The 18892-nt window shown below is 37.6% G+C and overlaps 1 protein-coding gene and 1 long non-coding RNA gene across 3 annotated transcripts in view; one reads left to right on the forward strand and one right to left on the reverse strand.

Annotated features, from left to right (window-relative positions):
* Window positions 1–18892, forward strand: part of cpxm2 (carboxypeptidase X (M14 family), member 2) — a 41045-nt gene that overhangs the window by 14710 nt on the left and 7443 nt on the right. The window contains exons 5-10 of the mRNA XM_042508436.1: window positions 2765–2904; window positions 8659–8743; window positions 10279–10429; window positions 11653–11741; window positions 16599–16722; window positions 16896–17092. Of these exons, the coding sequence (XP_042364370.1) occupies window positions 2765–2904; window positions 8659–8743; window positions 10279–10429; window positions 11653–11741; window positions 16599–16722; window positions 16896–17092 (786 nt within the window). The remainder of the gene's footprint in view (window positions 1–2764; window positions 2905–8658; window positions 8744–10278; window positions 10430–11652; window positions 11742–16598; window positions 16723–16895; window positions 17093–18892) is intronic.
* LOC121959214 overlaps window positions 1–18892 on the reverse strand; it is a 45578-nt gene that overhangs the window by 11733 nt on the left and 14953 nt on the right. Inside the window, exons 3-4 of one of the 2 annotated variants that reach the window (XR_006106883.1) lie at window positions 15185–15286; window positions 6979–7037 (exon numbers count right to left, since the gene is read on the reverse strand). This is a non-coding gene — a long non-coding RNA (uncharacterized LOC121959214). Of the gene's footprint in view, window positions 1–6978; window positions 7038–15184; window positions 15287–18892 lie in introns of those variants that run through there. The other variant, XR_006106884.1, reaches the window with a different exon arrangement.

The following is an 18892-nucleotide window of genomic DNA, read 5'->3' on the forward strand; positions in this document are numbered from 1 at the left end:
TGTTTGGATTGTTTAGTTTTCTTTTGTACACATGTAAAACAATTTTTTTTATCTTTTCCATTTCGAACCTGCATCTCGACAGAAAGTTGGCTCAACCAGTCTGTTGAGCCACACAACACACTAACATTTAGAGGATGAATAGGTTGTATATTTACAGAACAATGACTTCAACTGTTACATTCTTTATGAATTTCCTGTCCAAATCCAAAATCCAAATCCATCCAGTGTTTCTTAACTTTCTTTGCATGCACAGGACTATTTCTAGTATGCTGTTTTCTGGTAGAGGTAAACAAGATGGCACAATCTGAAAATACATCCTCCTGCAGCACTCCCTCTCTGTCCTCCTCCAACCAGATGACCACAGACATATGCACACGCTTCATTCAGTCACCAAGTGTTTCCTCTTATTATCCTCATCCTCCCCCTTATGCAGCCATTCTCACTCTGAGCTCCTAAAACACTGCTGCTTTCACAGTGCTTTTGGTGTAAGAATGCAGCACCAAAAGCCAGCTTTTACATCTGCATGAAAACGCTGCTAAACGGCATTAGGAGAGTACGCAACCAGACAGAACTGGTCACAGTGTTATTATACGCCAGTGAATGGCGTATAAAACGGCGCACCTGCTGTGTCACTTGAGAACGTGACCGTAAATGCTGGAATAGCAACTTTCTCTGCAGGATTATCTGCCACTGAATCAGGCTTTCAGAGAAGGCCCTAGTTTTAACTCAGTCCACTCAAATTTAATCACATTTTGCCCAATGACACTAAAATAAAACTGCCTACCCCAGCTTTAATTTTTCTTTTTGTTAAAGACTTTGATAAAAACTTTTATTTTACAATAAACAGTGTACAACTGATCAAAGTTGAGGATAGTTTGCTTATACAGCTTTATGGTACTGATTTTGCCCCAGTTACAATCTTAATAAAAAAAAAAAACAAAAAACCTAAAAAAAATGTTACTTTTATGTGGATGTTGCATCAGGTAGTCAGTTAAAGCAATACATGTCATTGTGTGTCATATTGACTTACATAAAGTACCTTTCATCTTTGAGGTGAGAATATGTAAATATTTATTAATTATGTCAAGTCTGATTCTTCTGTGTTCAGATCTTTAAATAATGAGCTGCTTCATGTAAAATAAACTTCAAAGAGATCTGACAGTCACTATAAAAAGGCAGTGATAGTATGCACTCAGCATGTGGGCGCAGTATGTCATCATAATGTTAACATTCGGGTGGAGAAGATGAACAATGTGACCTGTCAGCACATACGCAGCACGTGTGTGTGACTGTTCTCGCTCTGAGCCAACAACGTCAAACCGTACAGTACAGGCTTCATGGAGAGAGCAGCATTTTATGCGTTATAATTAGTTTAACATTTTCAGCTGTTGAATGGAGCAAGCGTCAAGAAAATGTGTCTTCACGTTCCATCATTATCACGCACACTCAAACTGAATGATGGGAAATGGAAAAGAGACATTGTTTTCATCGCTCAGTCCTGTCTCACAGATGTGTCCTGCGTTCATTCCCGTAAATCCCCTGGCTTTGTTTTTGACCTCCATTTATGTGATCCAGTCTAGTTTGAGTGACGAAGCCTCTTTTATAAAATGTATAGTTGCTGTCTTCATCATTTTCAAAGACACATTTATCTTTGCTAATTCTTATCTCGACAGCATTTAAGATTCAGAGGATCAAATGTAAACATCACAGCCTTGCTGACTTTGCATGCTTCACTCTCTCCACTGTTAACACCGTTAATCAGTAGTGGAGTGTAACTAAGTACATTTACTCAAGTACTGTACTTGAGTACAAATTTGAGGTACTTGTACTTCACTTGAGTATTTTTTTTAAATTTCACTTTATACTTTTACTATATTTTACAGAGAAATATTGTATTGTATTGTATTTTACTTCACTAAATTCATGTGAATGCTTTAGTTACTTTGCAGATTCAGATTTTCAAAAAACATTTTTCGAAAAAACATAAGATGAGTTTATAGAATGTGATGTTTTGTTATACATTAAATTACCAAACAGTTTATACAAGTACAGATGTAATGATTAGCTGATCAATCAATCAGTCAACTGACAGAAAATTAATTGCCAACTATTTCGATAAACATTTTACTTTTTTTTTTTTTTTTTTTTTTTGAATAACATAATTAGGGGTGTTTTTTCTATTTCTTTTAATTAATCTAGGTTTTTTTGAGTGTTTTTAAAAAACTATTTATTATTCATTTTAGTTTTTGTTTTTAAATCAATAACAATAATAATAATAATAATAATAATTTATATAATAATGAGTTTTGAGGTGTTTGTTTTTAAGATGCTTTTTTTTCTGATTATTTTATATAAATGTTCATTTTTTTGGGTGTTTTTTTCTATACAATTTTTTTGGGGGGGTGCGGGGTATTTTATTTGTTTAAGGGTTGTTTTTTTAAAAAGATTTTTATGCATTTGGTACTTGTACTTTTAATACTTTAAGTACATTTTCCTGAATATACTACATATTTTTACTTAATGTAAAAATTTCAGCGCAGGACTTTTACTTGTAACAGTATTTTTACAGTTTATAGTTTTACTTAAGTAAAGAATCTGAATACTTCCTCCACCACCGCCTTTAATAAATAAATAACAAAAACAAGCAAAGCGGAGGTGGTCAGCATTACTAGTTGGTCTGTTACATGTATGGACAGTGTGTTTGTGTTGCCACATGGACATCTGGAATAAAATTCTGCTCTTCACGGCGGTTTCTGTCCTGCAGGCTGGCCTTTATGAAGATGACCTCTATGACGGGGCCTGGTGCGCGGGGAGAGATGACCCGCTGCAATGGTTCGAGGTGGATGCCAGGAGGCTGACAAAGTTCACAGGGGTCATCACACAAGGCAGGAGCTCCCTCTGGTCGTGAGTAGGAACCCCACGGATATGCATGGAGAGATGCAGATGGTGGAGGATGAGGATTTTCTCGTCAAAGCTAACTTTAAAGGCTCTTAAAGAGACAGTTCAAAATCAAATATGCATATTTTTCCTCTTACTCCTAGTTCTACTAATCAGTCCACTGCATATTGTTTTGGTGTGAGTTGCCGAGTGTTGGAGGTATCGGCTGTGGAGATGTCTGCCTCCTCTGATTATAATCGAACTTGATGGCATAGGGCTTGTGGTGCTCAAAGCGCCAGAGAATACATTTGAAAAAATCAACAGCAATGTCTCTTTCCACAAATCCCAATCCCGTTACTCAATAAACAAATCTTAATTTAATAATATAGAGTGTGCTTATACGTGGAGTAACAAACGTATTTTCAGCCAAACCTACCTATCTGCTTTTGTTGCCTAAACCTAAGCAATTAAGCCTTAAAAAAAGTTTGTTTTTTTAACATCCGCTCTAAGTTTATGTTAAAAGAAGTCTGTTTGCATTTAATGAGTGTAAACTGTACCGTTCCTCTGAAAATGGAAGTTTATTTTGAAAAGACACAATGCATGTAATGAGCAAATACTCTGGAAGGACACAGAGAGTGTCATAGTTTGATGTGTAGGGCCAAAGTTTGCTATGTGACAAGTTGGGAGTGCATAACTTTGTATAATAACAAGACAATGAGTCCACAGACAAGCTAGCAGCTCTGTAAGGCTGTACTTTTTGTAGGCACAGCAGTACTTTGAGCTAAATGCTAACATCAGAATGCTAAAATGCTCACAGCAATCATGCTAACATGCCAACATTTAGCAATTGTGTACTATGTTCATTATTTTAAGGAAGCATGTTAGCATGTTAACAACTGGTAATTAGCACCACACAAAAAGTACAGTTGCAATAAATTTCATGGCAATCCATCAGAGGCTGTCGAGACATTTCACTCAGAACCACAAATGTCAACATAATGATGGTGCCAATTTAAACATCAGGGGATCATCATCAGTAGGATTCATCCTCTGGGGATTATTAATGTCTGTGCTAAATTTCATAGCAATCCATCCAACTAGAAAGTCAGTCTAGACCAAAGAGGTGGTCCAATACAGCCATGCTGCTAGCATGGCTAATCAAAATCCAAATATAGTAAACTGCCAAAAAATCTAATTACATGATGGCATGAGTCTGAGAATAACTATGGGAAACTAAACCTGGAGGTAGACAGACAGAAATAATTGTTCCAGAACATTAAATGACCCTTGGATTTTCCTGTAAACCCAACTGGAAAATTTTACCTCACAAATATAAACAAAACAAGCTCTTCAATCTGGTCCACATGGCGCAGCACAAACCTTCACTGGCATTTGCCCTTTTCACAAGTCGTTTCTGATCCGTCACTGCGGGATTAAGGATTTATGAATTTGATTGACTGGAGTACAGCCTCGTTCTTTCATCTCCCTTAAAAGGTCACTACATTAGAAAAATCACACAGGAGAAAGAATATTTTTCTCCACTGTGAGCTTGTTCATCACACTCAGATCGTGGTTAAAAAAAAAAGAGAGAAACAATAATAGGACTTACATTTTAAACTGTACACATTTTAACACTTAAATAACATTTACAGTTAGTGTTAACCGACATAGGATGAGTGTGCTATGTGCTGCTAAAAGTGTCAGTGAAGCTCGTTAAGATATGAATTATGGTGCCATCAGGTCTCCATGGCAACTTACGTACTTAACTTCCAAATACAAAGATAGGGGTATAATCTTGCCTCCCACTGCTTTGGCTCATAACTACATAAGTCTGCAGGTCTTTTTTGAGCATGCAGACGTATTTTAAAGATATTCTCTATATTTAGAACCTGGCTATGCATCCCTATTGCTTCAGTTATGGTGTCATTGTTAAAATATGTGTAATAAAGTACAATCGTAGAGTGGCATCTTGTTTGACATACTGCAAACTACAAAACACTGGGTCAAATCTTACCCCAGCCAATAAAGCACCGATATGAGAAAATACTGGGTTAACTTTAAATTTAAAAAAAGACAGAGAGAGAATGGTTAATTAATTTTAAATAATTACTTTAATTGGTAAGACACAAATTAATTGTTTTTTTGTTGTTTTTTTTAATTGAGTAAACAAGATTTACACAATTGCTTTGAAATTAAGTTGAAAAGATATTTATTGATGTTTTACTAACTGAAGTAATTTTTTAAAAAAGTTTTGTCTTTTTTCAGTGTGGTGGGAAACAAATCACTAATTAGACTCAACATAATGGTGTGCTCGGAGCCAGTGTTAATGTTATTCATTTATTTTTTTATTGCACTTGCATTATTTCATCAAACTATTTTTTTTTGACCCAGTAAGACAGGCTAGTTAAAGTTAAATCTTAAAAACATAATGTATTGTAAGTTGTGCAAAACACTGAGCGTGTTCGACACATATTAATAACAATCATGTAGCAAGTTCATGTAAGGCAAGAGTAAATTATGAGTTTGACAGTTTGATGTTGACATTGTACGTTTCTGCAAACCATGGATGCGAAACATTTGTACGTTATTTTGTAGGGGATGTTTTGAAACTTGATGTTTCTTTAAGTGCAGTTATGTTTAGGCACAAAAAAAAAACACTTGATTATGGAAAAGATCATGTTTTGGCTTTAAACACCTGCTTTTGGTGGCACAATCGCAGCTGGAGATGCCAGCGATGTCTCACTAAAAAACACCTTTGGTGGCACAATTATGGCTGGAAATGCCAGACTTTCTCTTTTGGTAGCACGGCCACCCCTAGGAATGCCACCAATGTTAAAATAACAACAGGCGGTGTTGTTTGTTAGTCTCAAACATTGTTCTGCAGCTTGAAAGCGGTCTCACCTATGTGTCGCACCATCCACCTACTAACCACAAATTCAGCTCATGTAATCATGTAATCAGTAGTGCGTCACCTTAGAAATAATGATATAATGCATCTGAAATATACCAATGTAACATGTTGGCATTGTTTACTTGCAGAAATGTACAATGCCAACATTTTCCTCTGCAGCTTGCAACTGCTGACCAAATAACTCATGACCTAATGATTTTTTCTTTTGTTCAATTTCAGTTTTTCCTCCATAACACTGGGTCAAAACAACTCAGGGTCTTGGGTTTGATTGGTGACATAATGGTTTTCTACCCTGTGGGCACTCGGTATAGTTAACCCAGTAAAGTACAATGTACAAGGTAGATGTCATTTTTTTTAATTAAAATTTGTCCTAAATCCTGCTACATACCTAATGTATTGATGCTACTGTATATCAAACTAACACTACTACTGTGCAATACATCCTTGTTTCCATGAGGTCTTGAAAATCCACTCTGAACTCACAGAGGACAATGTGTGTGCCTGTAATCATAATAATTTATCTTGTATTATTCAGCCCACACTTTTCAACAAGACTAGATTCTCCATTATACTACACCTATTGTGTCAAACAATACAGACAACTATACAGGTTTGTGGCCTAAAAGCATTTTCAAAAAAGAAACTTATAAAGTATTCCTTCTTAGAAAGTAGCACCCGTCTTGGTAAAAATAAGTAGAGCATCCCCCACCCCAGTCCATGTAAGGGATTTTGTCAAATGACAAAGTAACGAACTAAAAGGAAAAGTTGTAATTTTATTTATTCCCTTATTCATCAAGAAAACCAAAAACTGCTTCTGTTCACATTTTTCCCTGCCATACCTACTCTGACTTGCTCTGTAATAATATTTGACAACTTTTGGCCTTTGCACCTCCTAATTGGAAAGGGTGGGCACAGACTTCTGGAAACTGCTGTGTAGTTAGAGAGCATGGGGAGATACTCTATCAGGCTGTGTTTGTAATTTTCCTTCAAGGCCGGCGCGATCTGAGGGTGCAGAGGACTCCGATGCCTGAGACAGAATTTCCCCGCAATTAGCTCTGTAGGCCATGTAGCTGTCTGTGGTGCCAGCCCAGGGGCTTCGAACAGCGCTTTAATTAGCAGAACTGGGAATTCTTACCAGGCTGGACCAGCTCGGAGCTGATGTCTTTATCCAGATGCATGAGAGTCACTGTCAGCCTACATCCTGCTCACACTGGGCATGATGGGGCATTAAATCATCAGTGAAGTCTTTCTGCAGACAGACAAAGAGTAGTGTTTTATTTTGATGTTTCACCACGCTGTGTGCTCTACCTAAGATGCTTTTAAGAAAAATAACAACATATTTGCAATTTTTGGCTCCTCAACTACAACTTCTGTATATTTTTAAAGGCTTCTTTTGTTCCCAACAGCCATTTCTCCCATTTATCTCCCCTAAAAATCTGTAAATAGTCTTTTAAAAGATTCAGAGTTACATTACTATTGCCAGGACAACAGTTTCAAGATTTTTTTCAAATTGGTTTATCCAGATGAATTTTCTGTAAATTGCCGGAATTAGCCTGTGAAACATTCCCCATTGTAGGGTGGGAAAACCCTCAAATATCCAGAAAAAATACTGAGGACATTGTCTAATCTGATTTTTGCAAAACAATGTATTCTTAAAATTATGTTAAGATTTTATTTTATTAAGTTAGCATTGTGTTTCTTCAGAATATAACATAACAATGTAAAATTATGCAGATTTGATGGACTACACAGTCACTATACAGTCGGGTGTGTTGTTACTATTAAAATGTAATAGATTTGAGATTACCATGTTAATAATATATTAAGTAATGTAACTATTAAATACTTCAAAGTAATATAACATAGTACATTTCATTTCTTTTTGATTACTTACTTGCACCATTACTGACAAATGTTTTACCAAAAAGAATATATTCAAATACTTTGTATATCCCCTTTGTAATCACTAACATTTCATTATTTCTCTAAGTAATTAATAATAACGCAACGAAATGTACTTGTTTTTCACCCCCCCCCCCCCCCTTTTTTTTTCCAATTTTTCATTTTTTTATTTCTTTATTTGCTTTGAGCTCCACATGCTGAGTGCACTCCAGTTTCACTATGTTTGAGAGAAGTCAGACATTTATGAGGCCGATACCTCCAACACTTAGCAACTCACACCAAAACAATCTTAACTGATAAATGGCACTACAGGTAAGAGGAAAATATGTATTTTTTATGGGGTGAATTATCCCATTAACCTCATGTATAGAATAGACAAATGAGATAAACTGTGTTAATTTCATGAGGTTTAGAGGTGCCAGTAGGCAAATTTTTCTAATATGGACGAAGCCAGGGTATTTTTTCTCCCTGCTTTTAGTCTTTATGCTAAGCTAACCTGCTGCTGGATAGTTTTATATTTAAACCTCAAAGTGGTATCAATATTCTCATCTAATACTCAGCAAGAGAGCAAGCACAGTGCATTTCCTAAAATGTCAAAGTGTTCCTATTCCTAGGGATTCAAATCAATGAATGAAGTAAAAACAAAATGGCAATCCAGTCTGATTCAAGTTTCCTGGAATTCAAAACGAGAAGTCGATCCAGTTAAAATGAAAATCTTCTGCATGACAAACTTCCCTTTTGCTCATATTCCAAAACTTTAAGCAATAACAGGCTCAAGTGACACTTCTAATAAAAATTCTTTGACCTCCGCTCACATTGTCCTATTTTTAAACTGACTTCCACCCTGTGAGAATAAAGCGTGTCTGGATGTGTGCTGAGCGACTGCCTCACAGTCACCTCATTTGCATTGAATTCAGCCTTATGGGATATTTCATTTCTTCCTCTCGTTCACTGATTTTCTCCAACAGGAGCGACTGGGTGACCTCGTACAAGGTCATGGTGAGCAATGACAGTCACACCTGGGTAACGGTGAAGAACGGCTCCAAGGACATGGTGAGTAACAATCGTGACATTTAAAACTGTATCTCCTGACATATACATCTACAAAGCAGGCAATTATTATCACTCTGTGAAGCTTTTGAGCTCAAGCATTATTACTCATTCTCTGCGTAAACAAGCTTCAGAAGGAGTCTTGTTCTGTGTGTCCCTTGTTGACTCGGAGCTGATAGAAAAATGAATTCTTGCCCGAGAGCAATTACAGAGGAAGATTTAGATCTCTGCTTATTTCCAAGCTTAATGAGCTGGGAGACAGTAGTAAATACTGATGATCCTCAGGCAGATGGGAAACTCGTCCCAGAGTTACATCTCCACACTTGATGTAATTGAGTAGAAGGAAACCAAATACAGAAATTCACAAACTAAAGCAGCAACTGACGCTATAAAATAATAACAATATTAATAATCCTGTTATCAGTACACATGCAGATCAGATTATATTTTTTGAAATCATATCCTCGTCGCTCCCTGCTGCGGTTCACGTTCCAGCTAATGAAATTTTGGTGTAACTGTACACTCCCCTGGCTGGTGATGTCATAGATGTGGGAGATAATGCCCCAGCAGTAATTTAGTCTACAAGCTACACGCTCCCCGCCCACCCACTCGCACACCTTTCATGCCAAATGCCAAACTGCACAGTTTGTCTTGCAAAATGCCAAAAGGTGCAGAGAAGAGCTATGAACCTGGGTGTTAAAATTTACAATAAAATCTCATGGTGTCATGGTTTAATTATGCTCTACAGGTACATAGACGTGTGTTTGCTCAATGGTTAGTTGACCAAAGCATAGAAACTATTCTTTTTATTTTCATTTTTATGCTCCATGTATGTTCTAACAGAATTTATTCTACGTCCCAAAAGCGTCTTAAGCATCTACTATATGTCCTGTCCATCAAACGAAGTGACTTTATTAGATTTTGAGGGTGGCTTTCAACTAGGGCTCGACTGATTTTCAGGGTTGATACTCATTATTAGTACTTAATGAGACCGACAACTGATATTTGGAACGGATATGCATTTACAATAAAAATGAAAATATTTCTGTTGAAATTTATAATCTGGAATATAACAAACTCCAACACAAAACTTTGTTTAAATGCCTTTAGCAAATCCTTAATCAAAACTGAACCTTTCAACTTCATGAACACCAAGTTCCCTGCCACTTTTTTATGAAGTTCAGTGAAAATTTAAATTAAAAAAAAAAAAAGAATAAAAATAGCTCCCTGAAGTTTTTACAAAGCAAAAGTTCCTCCCATGCTGACACCTTCGCTGGTTTTGGTTGAGTAAAATATGCACACTTATCCATTAATTTATTTTATCAGCGATCATTAAAACAAATACAAATACAGATTATCAGCAAAATGCCAAATATTGGCCCCGATAATTGGCCAGGTTGATAATCAGTCAAACCCTACCTTCAACATCTTTTCACAAACAGTGTTTGACTACATAGCTAAGATCAACTGAGGTTAACGTAACAAAAACAAATCCTGTTCTTTGTTGACGATCTGTCTGAATGTGTTTGTCTCAGTAGATCTTCATTGGCAACAGGGAAAAGGAGATCCCGGTCAGGAACGTTTTCCCAGCGCCAGTGGTCGGCAGATACATCCGAGTCAACCCTCGCTCTTGGTTTCACAGCGGCAGTATCTGCATGAGAGTGGAGATCCTTGGCTGTCCTATGCCAGGTGACGGGTTTGTATGGACAAAGCAGACACATGAACAATTTCTGCTACAAGGAGGCTACATTTGTAACTTTTGCAAACAGACATTAGAGCTACAGAATACAGCATTTGTGCGCTAAGAACAACACGTATCAGAAATTTCTGACATGATGCCACGATCAAGCAAACAACATCACTGTTTCAAAACTACATATATTATGCTTTAGGGTTAAAATTATTCATAGTAGCTGCTGATTTTAATCAACTCAACCTTCAGCTCCAAAAATGTTGCAGGATCAAGGATATGACCAATAAATCTACAATTTACCTTTTACTAGGGTTTTTAACAGGGTTATGGGATTTCAAGGTATACCATGTTGTTAAAATTGACAGTTATAATACTGTGTACATTTTCTTACCTACGGTCATGAAAAAAAAATGCAACTGGACAGAGGACCTTCCCTGTGAGTGTGCATTTCCTTTCCCCCTCAACTTTATGTAAAACTTTTTATACACACTTAAATTTTTAAAAATAGTCTCAAGGTTTAGTTATGATATTTTGTCCAACATAACAATCCTTCTGTTTTCATTCTTTAGAGGGTCATTGTAAGTGACAATGGTAATAGTAATTATGTAATATTGTATACTGTGATACCATAAATATGTAGTTTCTCATTCAGTTATCGTACTGTAAAAGTAGCCTGTGTTAAAGTCCCATGTTTTTTTATTGGAGCACCCACTTAGCCATATAACCAATTTAGAAAACAAACCTTTTAATTGACTCAGATTTCAATTTGTACTTTAGTTAAAGGGATAGTTCACCCTACATACAAATCTGCCCCACTCACCTCTACACTCCTCTCACATTTTCTACTGAAACAAGAGTTTAAACAAAAGCTTTGCACAGTAAAATCTGTGTAGATTATCCACAGTAACTGGGACATTGTCTCTGGAAAGACATGCTGCCATTGAGTGATTAATGTCTAATTGTCAAGCGCAAGGAGAACAACAAATTAAATTAGTTTTCACTTTGTTTGTGTTGGGATGATGTCTCAAAACGCTGGCACAAAACACCAACACAAGAAGAAAAAAAACTGGCCGAGCTGAACCTTAAACTGCAGGAAATAGAGCAGGTGCTCAGCGTTTATAACCTCGACCCACCTGACATGATCATTCCTCTCCTCTGGTATCACAACAAATAAAAATAACTCATCCACCTCCTTTATATGTTTTCTGATTCTCCACAGATCCAAATAATTATTACCACAGACGCAATGAAGTCATAACAACAGACGACTTGGACTTCAGACACCACAGCTACAAAGAAATGAGGCAGGTGAGTCACCGCGAGCAGAAAACAACAGATATCAGCCGCCTGCTCATTCAAAGACTCCAGAGCAGGGAGCAATAAAACATCTTGTGTAACCGCGAGCCAACACCAGACAAGTTGTGTCCTTTTCAAGAACAAAGTGTGCAACGGTAACAAATGAAGTGAGCGCTGCCAGCCGCATGAAAATGCATTAAGCATCTCCAGGGTTGCATCATTACTTATTCATATAGTTGTCATGAACAGTAGCCTGTTTGTACTGAGGAGGAGGACAGCTGTATTTGTCACTGCTTACACTGTGACTGAGTGGTTGTGAAGGTACAAGTGCTGCGAATCACAATCACCTCTAATGTAACGGCTCCCCTGTGCCAAACAGCCAACAACAGGTGTCCCCAACTGCTGTCATGACCAACGATCTACTCCAATTAATGCGCTATACCCCTATGGCGTACTGTAAATGTTTTTTGGGGGAGTATGACAGCCTGAAATGCGCTTTTTATTTTCTTTTTTATCTCTCTGTACCTTTGAGGCTGTAATGTATGTCACACAGGGTGTCCATCCTCAGAAGGCATTTACAAAGCAAGAAAGGGTTATTTTCAAAGCCTTTTCATTCTTGACATTTCTTTTCTTCATGCAGGTACCTGATCCACAGCAGTTTAAATTGTTCTGTGGCAGAACCTCAGAGTGAAAATAGTCCATTGTGGCTTCTCAAATAAAGTGCATGCCCCAAGAGAGCAGTAAAAAAGATATGTTATATTGCTTAAAGTCCCCCTCCACTAAAAAAATGTGTTTTTTTTCTGTTTATGCCCCCTAAAATGTCTGAGCTTGACTGTCTCCGTGCAAAGTTTGTCACTATAGGGAGGTGTTTTTATATTTCTCTACTGATGTCTGTGCACTTCCCAAAAGAGATTCAAACATCTACCCGTGTTAGCTAGACTGGAAAAATCACTCCTACGAAAGCCAATCGCTGCCTAATGCACAAAAAATATACAACGGAACAGACTTTGACACAACACCAGTCAAAAAAGCTCCCAGCTGGCAACCAACCTCATCAGATGCTGATATTTGATTGAATTTAAGGTGTAATGTCAGCTGACCAAAATTCAATGTCAGGCCAACATCAATTTGATGTAGAATACTGACGACAGATGATGATAGATGATGATATTTTGTTTGTTTTGTTAAGTAACCACCTCCTGAGTTTCAAAATCAATGTCATCTTGACATAGAATAGCGCCATTTTGTCATGAGGTGGAGAACAATAGCCAATGTCTGCAAAACTTTGTAAATTTACATCTACACAATTTAAATCTTTACACCATTAGACATTTAAAATATCGTCAACCCAATTTTCATTCCAATTAAAAGGTAATGTTTGTCTGATGGTTGCACCTAACGCATGTATGGTGGTTAGCTGACTGTCCTAGCTAACTGCATCCAGTATTTAAAATTTGCCAGTATGAATTTCCATCCAGGGACTATTTTCCAAAATATTTGGGTGAGCCCCAAACAAGAATTTTTTCACATTTTTTAAAGAGGAATATGGTATATTACCGTGACGTTGATCTGGCACATCCCAGCCAAAAAGCTTATATTTAATGACAACATAAGTTTAATTATAAAGTCACTATTGGCACATTAAAACACAGTCTATATCATTCAGTAATAGCGTCTTTCTTTAAAAAACAATAAAAGTGGTAATGAAATGACTTGTGTGTAAAGACAGGATGTTCTGAATTGATCCTAGTAAATACAATCCAGGTATTTTTGACAAAGCAACGCTGCACTTTATTAAATTGGGAAAAAATGTCACTGTCGACTTGTAATTCTTGGTTTTATGAACCAAACCAGATGTTTGTCTAATGATTTCCTTGGTTAGAAAAGTCAGGATTCAACCCAGCCTTAATTAAAACGCCATCACTCCTGACTGGCTAATGACTTCTGCAGCAGCGGGAGGAGCGACTCAACACAGATTTCTTAACAGCTTGTTAGTCCTGCTGCACTTCCTCTTTGTGTCTCCACTCACGCCCACATGAGTAAATGATAGTTGTTGCTATTTTAATCAGCTCCTTTTCAAGCCTGTCTTCATAATTACCTTGACTGCTTTTCCACACAGCCCCCCCTCTTCACTGAGTGTTATTTAATAAGGTCTGTGTCAGCGCTACTGATATTGTTGTTTTCTTTTTGTTTTTTTTTAAACAATACTGAAATTTCCAATAACATGGTGATTATTTAGTACTATTTTAAATGCAACACATATCTAGCATTTACAGTAGACATATCAAAGTGTAAAAATAATTGAAAACTTTTCTATAAAATCTTACATTGATGACACAGTCATCGGATTCTGATTCAAATATCGTAAATCAAATGTCAAAAAAATGAATCCTAATTAGTGCATGCAACTATGTGATATGACCTTTTTCTAAATAAGCCCCACAACTAGCGTGGAGAGCAAAGAAAAAAGAGAAATATAGAAAATCTCATGAAAAATAAACAAATCTGTTTAAACTTGGGCAGAAAATTGTCTGTCAATGTAGGACTTTTCTCTCATTTTAACACTTACATGGCTGTATTTAAACATATAGCTTGGGTACTTAGCACATGGCCTCTAAGCATTTTGGCCTTTTATTTGTATGCAAATTAAGTGTTAGGTCGCTGAAAACAAACCCTTTCTTATTTTGATTTGTTTATATATTTATTTAATCATTTATATATGACAGACAGACTGACTGACATGTTGAATGAATGTGATTGACGAAGCTGTTACACACTCTTACAGTAATGCCTATCATATACATGAACCACTAAAAAAAGTGGTGACTTGTCAAACAGCCTTTTTTTTTTTGAATGGAGGCTGGCTTCACTGCAGTATAAAACACTTTTAGCTTATTTTCCAACACCACTGACTAACAACTGAATACAAGCGCATCCGGATATGTGCATCATTATTGCATGTCATCTGGAAACCCTTCCATTATGTTGTGATGTATTGAACTGCATCTTCTTAATGTTTTGTAGTATTTGCATTCTCAAATTGCTGCGCATGTGTCTTCAAACTGATGATGTTTTCTTTATTTGCATGTGTTTTCTTAAATTGCAGCGTGTTTTCTACTGATAGCCTCCATACATTAAGATATCAGAGTTTGCACCGTTCTCTGTTCAATGGCCGACAAAACCAAAATAGTCCTGGCTTTAACTTTGCTAATGGGATTTTTTGCATTTTTACACACCAAATGGTACTCTTCCACTATATTGAGGAACAAAGGCATCAAAATATGCTACGCACATCACTGCTACCTTTTTTTTTCTAATGACCAATGCATACTGTCACGGCAAACACAACCCTGAGCACTTGATACTATCACATAGGCAAACACGTGTCGACATACACATATTACCAGAGAGTGAGCATTCGGTTGCCAGGCTAAAGGTAGGGGATGTGGGCCTACCTGCTGCCTTGTTGTCCCAGCACTCTCTGACAGGCGTCACTCGGTCAGTTCACTCTCTGTGGTCCGAAACTGCTTAGCATCGATCCTCGACTGACAGTTTTTCTGTAGACATTAAACACATCGACAATAACTTAAAACAAAAACTTGTTTTAGAGAAGAAGTAAACTCAACTGTCCATTTTCCTCTCAGCACTCAGACACATCTCCGATCCACTGCTGTTCTCACCTGGTCCAAATTAACTCCCTTAATTACTTTGGCACGCCCACTTTTAAACTAACAGGCTCTACACCTGAATGAGCCCAACCCTCTGAGCCTGGTGGCCATGCAGGACAGCCAATAGGAACGATGTGCCGTGACAATACCCTCAGAGGCATGTCAAACCAACACTGGCTTCTCGGTTTGACATGCCTCTGACCAGGGATGGACTAGAGATAAAATTCAGCCCTGGCATTTTTCATCTGGATGAGCCCATTAACCTCCCGCCCAAGCATATTGTGGCAAATAACACAGAATGACAGATGGGAAGAAAGTTATTTCACTTATGACACAATACTTACACCAGTCCCAAATACAATACAGCTTTAATTATGAAGTGTAACAGCCAGCTCACTAATGGTGTAAACACACAAAAATGACAGAAACCAGCATAAATAAGTCCAGCACTGGGCATGATGGGAAATGTAGGCATCACTACAATATCAATTAAGACACACATCCACCTGCATCTCAACAGGATTTACAAACTCAAAGTTTACGACACAACAAGTAGAAAGAAATTCACCTGTATCTCTATCTCTATAAACGCAAAGCATGACGCAGGTGCACTCTACTAACAGCAACACAGTATAATACCTAATGACATATATTCACCTGCATCATCTGTCCATATTACTCTCTCCATCAGCATCAGCCTCAAATACATTTTTCTTTTTGTCTCTGACCATCTCTGCTCTATACTGATGATTGTACATAAGTAACCGTTACTCCAAATGTCACAAAAAATGTTCATCTTTCGTTTTTGTAAACTACAAATTTGTTGCTTTTGCACTTAAGCATGATGTAAAGGCTATGTTGAAAGTATACATTTCAACAAAACTGTGGTTATGATAATTTGTGGTTAGGTTTGTTGATATGTACACGAGCCACTTGCAGTCCATTCAGAAGGGACCCACGACCCAATTTTGACCCAACAGTTGGGAACCACTGGTCTAGGTGACATGCCATCCAGATGACAGTCAGTTTAGTAACATTAATATGATACATATAAAACGTACAAATAATATATTTGTAGTTTACAAAGGTAATGTTTGTCCATAACAGCAAATATTCCTAACTAAATGTCCAACAATTAAATAAACAAAACTATTTTGCATACTTCATCTAGAGCTGATGTTTCATTATTTACTTTCCACAGCTTATGAAGGTGGTGAATGAAATGTGCCCCAACATCACCCGGATCTATAACATAGGAAAGAGCCACAGTGGCCTCAAGCTGTACGCCATAGAGATCTCTGACAACCCAGGAGAGCATGAAGTTGGTGAGTATATTTAAAGCAACAGTTCGTGACTTAATGTACAACAATAACAATAACAGAGACATCACACTGTGTTCCTCGCAGTGTTTTTCTCTCTGTTGTGTACACACAGTCACAGACTGCATATTTAATCCCTCTCCCCTCATCTCTCCCTTCACATGAACCTGCTGACCCAGGTGAACCAGAGTTTCGTTACACAGCGGGTTCCCATGGTAACGAGGTGCTGGGACGAGAGCTGCTCCTCCTGCTGATGCAGTTCATGTGTCTGGAGTATCTGTCGGGCAACCAGCGGATACGTCACCTGGTGGAGGAGACCAGGATCCATCTACTGCCATCTGTCAACCCCGATGGGTACGAGAAAGCCTTTGAAGTGGTAGGTCTGCAAGACGGCCATCAGTGACCTCATATCACGCGCTGGCCTCTGGTGAAAACAGCACTAATATCTGTTGGCAAGTCCTCTCCTGATAAGAGCGCATGTGGTGCATGGCAGAAAATTGGTTTGAATGAGTCGGTGGAATATATAAAATGTATACGAGTGAAAAGAATTGGACACGAGCTGCCTGTAAAATAACACTCAAACACATGCTGCTGGTATAATCTTAAATCAGCTGCAGGCCTGCAACATTAAACACAAATAAATAAAGACAAGAAAGGGAGGCCAGAAGTCAGTCTGACTGTGTTTGGCTTCTGTACAGACGATTACATCATGTCATTTGGTGACCTGATGTGTGAATGCACTGAATGTACTACAACGTGTTTTTAGTTCCTGTGATAGTTTGTACTTTAAATTGCATGTTCTTTTACAGATCATTCAACCATGTGTTGCATATAAAAGGCAGAGAATAGGCCTTTTTTCAGCTCAATTAACCACATTTTATCATGGCTGTTGCAATGATTAAATGTTCATTAAAAGGGACATCCCCCAACCCAAACTGAAAATACATATTTTTCCTCTTACTTGTAGTGCTATTTAACAATCTAGATTGTTTTGGTGTGGGCTGTCGATTGATGAAGACATCGGCTGTAGAGGTGTCTGCTTTCTCTACAATATAATGGAACTAGATGGCACTCAGCTTGTGGTGCTCAAAGTGGCAAAAAATTACATTTGAAAAACTCAGCAGCAATATCTTTAACTATCAAACTTTGATGCTCTTGGTTACCCGCATATATTTTTTTACTTCTGTAGATTTAGGGAAACAAAAGTACACAGTTACTGTCAGGAAACAATAGCACTTAGTTACGTTTAGAAAAAAATCATGGTCAGGCCAAAAACAAGCAAGTGTCTTACAATGTTTAATTATCTAGTACATGTAATATGTCACTTGCGTAGTATTCTACACACAGCAACACAAAACGTTATTCTTAAATTAACTTGACGGACTTTTGGTTTCATCCACCTCATATGTGGGCTTCCTCAACCTTTAAAGCTACACCTTGCTTGGAGTGACAAAAAAATTCTGCCACCCGGTGCAAACTGCCGCTAAAGGGTGTCTTGAAAACTGTAATAAGGTTGGACAGTGTAGTAAGAAAATAGTTCCTACATGGAACTGCTTAAAACAAGGTCTGTGGATTATCTTGAGTAATGAGGTCATGATTTCTGGAAAGTGACATTGCTGTTGAGTGTCATCTATTTCCATTTTTATAGAGCAGGCAAACATTGCTACAGCCAGTATCTCCAACATTCAGCAGACACTGAAACAAGCTAGATTGATAAACAGCACTACAGGTAAAATGGAAAATATGTATTTTTGATTTTGGGGTGAACTGTCCATTTAAACTATATATTCTTTAAAATTTACACTGAATCATAGGACCCTGTCTAATGTAAAAGGGTCACTTGGTGCTGCATCCACTCAAAATAAACGGCCTACTCCAAACAATTTAGCAGTTTTTAGCCTCAGTTGCTTCAGCCTCAGCTTTAAGTGCTTTTAGGTTGCCAGTGTCGACCTTCCTCCACTCCGCAGCATGTTCCTTGGTTGACCAACTGTGTGCTTGGACTGCTGGTCTTTGTCATCAGCAGGAGGTTGGCGGTGTTATGATTTGTTCAAATGTTGCCCCTGAATGAGCTTTGATGGAGTGTGATGATAAACCATTGTCCCCTCTTCACCTGAGCTTAACCTAACTCCACACTTCCCATTAAGCCATCTGAACCATGTCACTGGGCTCCATCTGC

This window comes from Plectropomus leopardus, chromosome 19 (genome assembly GCF_008729295.1).
Source record: "Plectropomus leopardus isolate mb chromosome 19, YSFRI_Pleo_2.0, whole genome shotgun sequence".
NCBI lineage: Eukaryota > Metazoa > Chordata > Actinopteri > Perciformes > Serranidae > Plectropomus > Plectropomus leopardus.